The following is an 8,402-nucleotide window of genomic DNA, read 5'->3' on the forward strand; positions in this document are numbered from 1 at the left end:
CTTATGCTGGGTACACACCATAAGATAATCGGGCTGATTTTGGGCCGATTTCTCCCCTTCCGACAATCCTAGGTAATGTCCCGATTATCTTGATGGTTCTAAAGATTATCTTATCAGATTTTCCTGTGGTGTGAGGCAGTGGTGTAGTCTAGTTTTTTGTAGTGAGTATACTGTGATTTTTCCCTCCCAGCTTCATACTCACCTGTCCCAGAGCAGCACCTCATAAGCACCACCACTCACTAAACAGGGACTAAACGCTTACTTTTATTTTTAGGAGCAATTGTGCTGCTAATTTGAAAAAAAATAAATAAATAAATAAATAAAAAAATTAGGAGCACAGAAAAAAAATTCAGGAACACCTTCTGAACAATAACAAAAATTAGCCTTCCCATTACGAAGTAATATTGGACTCCTTAAAGTGATCTACATGGGCATTTTTTTTTCTAACTTTATATATGTTATCTTTTATGTCAAATTCAAAAGTGTATTTTTATAAGCTTTTGTCAAAATTTCAAATTAAAACAATGGAATAAGTATAATAAGTTACTAATCAAATAAAATCAGTATTAACAAAATTAATTTGCACTACAGAGGTCGCACAGAAGAACACAAAAGTGGCTTGTAGCTATTTACAGACATTTAATGAGGCTCAGAGGTGGCATGAGTGCAATTAACTTCATAAATTCATGTTGAGAATAAGTTAAGAAAATGACAAACTAAAACTGCCATTAGGTGGCGGCAAGTTACTGATTTTATCACTGAATCATTCACTCAATTGATTCGTTCGAACGGCTGATTCATTCAGGAACAAAGCACGTGACTGTCTTTATGAATGGGTAATTGAATTGACTCACTAGATTCGTTTAAAAATGCAGATTCATTCATAAACCAAACAATGCTGTGTTTGAATGGAGATGTGCAGCGGCTCAGTTGTGAATTTGTTTGAAACTTTTTTAGTTGACAAAATAGAGCAAAATCAGGCAATACTGTTATAGTCAGACAGTGTAAGTCACTTAATATTAACTTTTTGTTTATTGAAATCACTCATTGTTCTTACATGCCAACAATCCCCTGCTGTTACAGTTACGTTAATGATAAGGTATATGCTACTTTGACGTACCAGGTAACGCTACGATAGCATCAGCCTCATTTTCTGTACCGCGTAGGATAATAGCCTATCAGCCTTATCTGGTTCATTTTCTGTCGTTTCTATAATGTTAACGTACCTGTCATCTGTTTGCAGTGTCACCCGAAGCAGCAGCAGCTTCAGAGGCAGGCTTACGAAAACACTGAAAGAGTGTGATCATTTCATATCTCCTTTAGTGATTCACATTAATTCATTTCAAGCTTGCACATTCAATGCTGCGCAAGAGTTGCACAATAGCAATAGTCGTCAAAAGAAACACAGTGTGGTTATCAAAAAGTCGGTGCTTCGCAACACAGACAGGGTGAATTTATGAATGAACGTGTGAAAGGTCATTCACAAAACGATGTTGTTACGTATCCGCACGCTTTTTAAGTGGGTATACGCAAATCCTTGACCTTTCCTAATGGGTATATGGCGTATACCTGCGTATCACGTAGACTACACCACTGGTGTGAGCTGTGTTAAGAGTGACTGAATCTGCTCGGAAGAACATCGGAGGTGCCCCGATCGCGAATCGTAAATATTCAACATATTGAATATTTACGATCAGAAATCCTGATGTGTGGGGGGAACATCGCTGCACACCACACACTATAGGAGCAAAACGGTTAAATCTAGGATGTTTTGTCCTCATGTTTGTGGTCTCTCACATTTTGAAGATCTTATAAGATTTTAAAAATCTTTTAGTGTGTACCCAGCATTAGCTTTTACTCCTTAACTCTGACACTAAAATGCCATTTATCACAATTACATTATAATAACCAAATATTGTTGTATATGCACAAAAAAAACTTTATTTTATTTTGGTGTAGATGAGGTTCCAGATATGTATGATGCTGGAATTAAAATGACTATATTTGGGGTTTGGGGAGGAGTTCATATATTCCTAGATAGCTTGATTATTACCTGAAGCTCCTTGATGGCTAATGTCAAAATCGTATTTGCACAGTGTGCAAAATGCAAAATTGTATGATAAATATTTTCCAAAGGTTAGCAGGTCTAAATTCAGTCACACACACCTTTAATCACGGTTTTCTTTTCGGTTTGGCGTGGCAGAGTCAGTCACCAGTTTTTTGTGTAGTTTTGTGACAAATCGTACCAATGTACTTTGAGGTCAAAATGTGTACCCGCTACACAAAATGCGTACAGTTTGGCAGGTCTGTATTTGATTAGATTTGATTTACATTCCTGCACTGTTCCACATAAAAAAAATGAATAACATGGTTGAAATTACCCAATTTAAGGGAGTATTTAGAAGATTATGCCAAGAAAGCACTGTGCTCGATATAGTAGAGAAAAGCATAAAGATGTTCTCCAAAATTACAATACGCCAATGATTGTGAACAGCACATAGGTTACGTTTAGTGCCAAAACCACAACATGCAAATGTTCAGCTTTCAAATTCATGAGTAACTCAATAGTAGACATTTCTTGTTTCCAATAACATATCCACTTCAATAAATTTGACATTTTGGAGAGAATAAATTGTTGTGTCTTCTCCACACAACATCACTATCAATGACTTGAGGAAGTACACACATACTGAAAAAAAAAGTCCAAGAAATGAATCTGAAAATAAACAACATATTGTATGAAGCAACAAACAGGCAACAACCTTCCGCCTCGCAAGTTCGACTCAGAGAATGTGAAAGCATGTTCTCTTATCTAATCTTCTGGATCATTCCTAAAAACCCACTCGCAATATTTATCCTCTCAGCTGTCATACACAATCCCAACCTTGGAAGAATATCGGAATTATTATAATTTTCCTTCTTCTTCCACAAAAAGGGGGCTGACTCCTTTTCTCTTCTATTTAGTGAAGTTGTCCTTATCTGCGACTTATTTCAACCTCTGTAACCAAAAGGGAGAGAGAGAGAGCGAGAGAGAGAGAGAGAGAGAGAGAGAGAGAGAGTTGGAAGGTGAATGGAGAGGGCAGGCTCACATCTGCAACTCTGCAGCCTCCTCAAACCCACCTCCTCCAATTCTGCGCTCTGCACAGCACTGACCATGAGACACCAGACAGTGTGAGTGAGGGGATTTTATTCAATAAGAGTCCAGCTCCCTGCACATCAAACTCTGGTAAATCTTTGTCTTTTCTCTCTTTAACCGTTATGATGCATTGATTCTCTTGACTGTTGTGTTATCTGCACTTTTTCCTTTGGCTGCAACCAGCATGCAGAAGATACTGTTTCACATCTCATTATCTTACGGCTACCCTAACAGATGAGGTCATTGTAAAAAAAAAAAAAAAAATGCTTGTTTGAAATTCATCCAGGTCTTCTTGAATATGTCATTTTTTATTTGACGGTGGTGTGCTGTTGTCTGTTGAGGGTTGGGTTGATGCATTCCCTTTTGAGAACATTTAAAAAGTTCTACATGCATAGAACCTCACTTGCTTTGTTCTTTCTTGTCTGCAAATCTTTGGTCATGCAGACAACCTGCATGGTGAATTTATTTGTAATGGTTATCAGTTCCTGACTTGTGCCACTGTCACGAGTGAGGAATGAATGGAATTATTTAACAGGGCTTTGTCCAGCACTGGTCCGGGGTAAAGGTGCAGAGTTATTCAGTCTAACTGAAGGAACAATGTAGCCTTCTTTAACTCATAAGTTAAAGAGTTGTGTTCCCTTGTTTGGGTAACAGCGGTGATTAAAAAAGGCTGTACAGACGAGCTGGAAGAGCATCAAAAGGGAGATTCTCCAACAAACCATTTGTGAGTAAGACATGCATGTTGATCATGTACGTAACTTGGTGGAAACTCCCTTGTAACAGCTCTGTCCTCGGTAGACTGTTGTCTTTACGGTCTTGAGTATGTGAAACAATTTCAGTGGTCTCTCTGATATAATGTTTTGGCTATTCCACTGGAGCCTGAGGAACTTGGCCCCCCATTTATTTTCCCCTCATGTTGGCAAACTAATTGAACATGCCTTACAGCAGTTGTTGATTTTGGTATTGAAAAGCACTGCATTACAATAGCACATTTATAGCTGTGCAATGGAAAACAGGCAGAAAGGTTTTACTAAGACAATGGCTGCCAGTTAGAAAACATGAAGGTAACTGATCCAAGAAAAGCCATACATAATGAATCAAGAGTAACTACAGATGTGAAGGGAACTTTTAGCCTTTCCTGAGAAACCAGCTAAATAAAGCATAGATATCTGGCACCCTTAGGATACAGAGAGGTTAACACCTCATCTGGAGGACAGGGAGGAATCAGCTGTTCAACAAGGGTTTCCTGCCTCCCACATCCAGTTGGACAAAACCCATCGACGTGGAATACATCTTAAACAAGTATCACTACAAACACAATGAATTAATCACACTGAAATTCCACTGAGATTTAAATGTCATGTTTTGTAAGATATTTGCTGAGGATACAATTGGCTAAATGTAAGGGGACAGTTCCTTTTCATAGTGGAGGATGTTTAAACACGTCGCATTCCAGCTACATTACCGTTCCAAAGTTTCCTTCATCTTGACCTGGGACTGGAACCGTAAACTGTCTGGAGGTCCCCAATAACTTCCAAGGTCAATGAGAAGGTCATGGCGCAGAGAAAAGCCATATGGCTAGAGGTACAGGCTGGCAGACACACATGTCTTTCCAGTTTTTGTGCAGGACCTGTAGTCATTAATTCCACAAGAGTAATGGTGCATTACCAAACTGCTTTCTGCAGTTTTTTTTTTTTTTTTTTGGTTTAAAGTTGCTTTGGCTTTGTCACATGAACATGAGCTTGGTCATTGTCCAAAACAACAATGTTACTGGCAGAAAAAAAATCCAGTTCCAAGGAATAGTGTGTGTGGGGGCGTGGGTTTGAGCGCTTAGCATGCAGACATGCTCATGAAAATAATGGAGCGCTCCATATACCTCCCCTTGTGCTGGGCCTTGCAAAGCACAGGAGTGAGGGCTAGTTCCACGATGGCTGTCTTATGATACACCTCCTGGTCAAAGATTGGAAAACCTCAGTCATATAACTAGCCAAGGTTGAAGGATGTATAAAAGTTTCACTCGTGTTCCAGTCACGCTCAGATCTCTCAGCTGGTGAGGATGGTAACTTGCATTGGGAATCTTTGTTTGACCACAGCAATCAGTAGGCCAAAAAACACCCCCACCCTTTGCAAAGGGAGCATATCTGGTCTTCATTTATTACGGTGTTTTTTTTTAATAATGTCTGCAGTTCTTTCTCTTTCTGGAAACAGCACACAGTTTCCAACAAGAGCCAGAATTAGATGAAGAACTATTTCAAAATGTGACATGATTCTACTTGGTGAGATCGTTAAAAAAAATCACACAATAGAAATATGTTGTGTTCAATATAAGGAAAGCTCAATTAAGAGCACTTGTGGCATAATGTTGATTACCACAAAAATTAATTTAAAATTAATCAAAAGTATAGCGACAATATGCATAACAATATTTTAGTGTGAAAAAAGTTTTTTTTTCTGTTACTAACCCTGTTCTGTGTATGTTATATGCATTATAAGTTATATGCATTTTTAAAACTTTGCCATGTTGCCATGACAACACATGTCTAAAATCGTAAAAAGACCATAAAAATTACGAGAACCTTACACCTCAAGTAAGTTTTGATTGAACAATGAATGAAAGTGCTTTAATAAACTTTTAAGCTTCACATTTCTGCTTTTAAATGATCCAAATCCATTGTGCCAAGTGCCTCACTGTAAGCTTGAGTTTTGCTATAAGGTAAAGTAAGCACAGGTTAAAATCTTTTTTTTTTTTTTGTGGTAATCAACATTATGCCACAAACGCTGCTTATTCAGCTTCACTTGTTTATGATCCTGAATACTTCTTTAAAAGCTAATTGGACAATTATGTCATTAATTGAATTTCAATGTTCAAATGATGGAGAAGTATTGCATAATATGCCTGTTTCTCATTCCAGTTACACAAAAAAGGTGCACACAACCTTCATTTCCATTCTCTGGTTTTCATATCCAAGCCTAGAAATGCACAACCATCTTCATTAGCATGGACCAAATTAACCGCATTGTATCCTGTGCGCAACAAATGCAATAAAACTGCAGCTCAACTGTTTTGGTTGAGATGTTTATATTGATTACAAAAAGCATGCCATTCATTTAACAAAACTATAAAAACTAAACATCTGCAAATCCAATGGCATTCATGTGAAGACATCTAAGAAATGCATGTCTTATCTTCATTTCTCTTCAGGTGCTAAACTGGAGCTTGGTACTTCAGGAACATGGGTTGCAAAATGAGATCCATGCATTTTGTGTTTTGGTGTCTTTACTTCATGCTCCTTCACTTGTTTTGCACAGCACAAGATGAGGACATGAGATTAAGTAAGCGTGCTTCTCCCATCTTCATTAGTGTATGTTGCATGAAGACTATTGACTCTTAGATAACATCTAGATAACATCACCTAATGATGCAGTGTTCATGTTTTAATACAGAGCAAATGCAACAATTTCTGCAACTCCTTTAGACCAATTTGGTCATCCAATTAGGAACACAGGGCAGACTGTCAATAATTTGATAGAAGATAGAACTTTGAAGTCAAGTGTCTAAACTGTGCCCTGCAGTGCGAGAAGTTCAAATGGTCAACTTATGCAGTACAAAATCTCATCTTCATTCCTCAATTTCAGGTTGTAGGACAGCGCCAAGTGATCTAGTATTCATACTCGATGGATCATGGAGTGTGGATGACATAAACTTTGAGATTGTCAAACGGTGGCTGGTAAATATCACCATGAGCTTCGACATCGGTCAGAAGTTCACCCAGGTTGGAGTGGCGCAATATAGCGACGACCCCTTCTTGCATATACCCCTAGGAAAACATTTCTCAAGCAGTGACCTCATCAAGGCCATGGAGTCCATAGAATACATGGGTGGGAACACAAACACAGGGAAGGCCATCAAGTTTGCCAACGACAAACTCTTTGCCTTGTCTGAGCGAGGTCCGAATGGCATTGCAAAAATTGCTGTTGTTCTGACAGACGGGAAGTCACAAGATGAAGTGCTGGCAGCTGCAGAAGCTGCGAGGAAAAAGGGGATAATTCTCTTCGCAATTGGTGTTGGTTCTGAGACCGAGGAGGCAGAGCTCAGGGCCATTGCCAACAAACCATCCTCAACTTATGTTTTTTATGTGGAAGACTATAAAGCTATTGTAAAGATCCGTGAAGTAATTAGGCAGAAGCTGTGTGAAGGTAAGCCACCATGTACTGTTCCTCAATGTCTCTAAGCTTTTATATTACATTTTCAAATTAATTTGTGTAATATTTTTCACACGTCACAATGAAATTATACTGTTTTATGGTCTTGAGCTTCCGTAGGGGAGCAAGAATTTGTAGCTTTACCATGTCATTTACCAGTGGAGACAGGTTTATGGAATCTCTGTGTTTGAGTTGCATGCATAATTTGGAGCCTCTCACCTCAATGCACGGATCACAGTTTGATTTATCTTGTACAACATCCAGGTGTTCTGAGTTCACCAATGTGGCTGTAAGTTGTCCAAAAGTGTGAAATCAGGATCATGCATTGCTGTGTGTTTCAAAGATTGTGACATCAATTTCCAGCAAGCTTACAAGCAAGCCAGTTTGACTGTTTGAAAGTTCTGCAAAAGGCCGGTAATTCTGAGATGTTTATACACTGCTAATCCAATTTTGGCACATGCAAATGTCAACTTCGTATAGTTCCCTCCAACCAAACTTATTTCATTACTGTAAGGCATGTGTTGGATTTGCAGTTAAGTCTGTTGAAAAGCAGAAGTAGTAGAAGTGATAAAATGCCAAACCTGATCATTGGCAAGTCTTGTAAAGGGGAGGAAGCATATTTCTCAAGGCGCTTTTCTGTTCTAACAATGGATTACTCAGCAACAACTCCACACAGACTTGTTAAAAAGTGAAAATAAAAACTGGAGTGCAATATAGCAAACTTTTATGGAGGGCAGTTTTTCCAACCTAATGGCTAAGACTCCTGGGGCCTCATTTATAAAATGTGCGTACGCACAGATTTGATCTTATAGTGTGCGTAGGCTAAAATCCACGGCAACGTACATATTTATAAAAACGGTCTTTGATGTGGAAAAGTACTTACCATCACATCAGGGTCTGAGCAGGCGTATGCACGTTTCCTTGTGGCAAAGTCGGAGTACTGCAGCTATTTGAACATTTAAAGGAGTCATATGATGCTTTTTTAAAGATCATTATTTGGTGTATTTGGTGTAACAGAATATGTTGACATGCTTTAATGTTCAAAAAACACATTATTTTTCAA

At 38.5% G+C, this 8,402-nt stretch overlaps 1 protein-coding gene across 1 annotated transcript in view; it reads left to right on the forward strand.

The window, feature by feature from the left end:
* The first annotated feature begins 3,142 nt into the window (after positions 1–3,142).
* The window catches only part of LOC107699122 (collagen alpha-1(XXI) chain-like), a 64,461-nt gene continuing 59,201 nt past the window's right edge, over positions 3,143–8,402 (forward strand). The window contains exons 1-2 of the mRNA XM_016500295.1: positions 3,143–3,226; positions 6,773–7,333. Coding sequence (XP_016355781.1) covers positions 6,877–7,333 — 457 coding nt within the window. The 5' untranslated portion in view covers positions 3,143–3,226; positions 6,773–6,876. The remainder of the gene's footprint in view (positions 3,227–6,772; positions 7,334–8,402) is intronic.

This window comes from Sinocyclocheilus anshuiensis, unplaced genomic scaffold (genome assembly GCF_001515605.1).
Source record: "Sinocyclocheilus anshuiensis isolate Anshui unplaced genomic scaffold, SAMN03320099.WGS_v1.1 scaffold166, whole genome shotgun sequence".
Lineage (NCBI taxonomy): Eukaryota > Metazoa > Chordata > Actinopteri > Cypriniformes > Cyprinidae > Sinocyclocheilus > Sinocyclocheilus anshuiensis.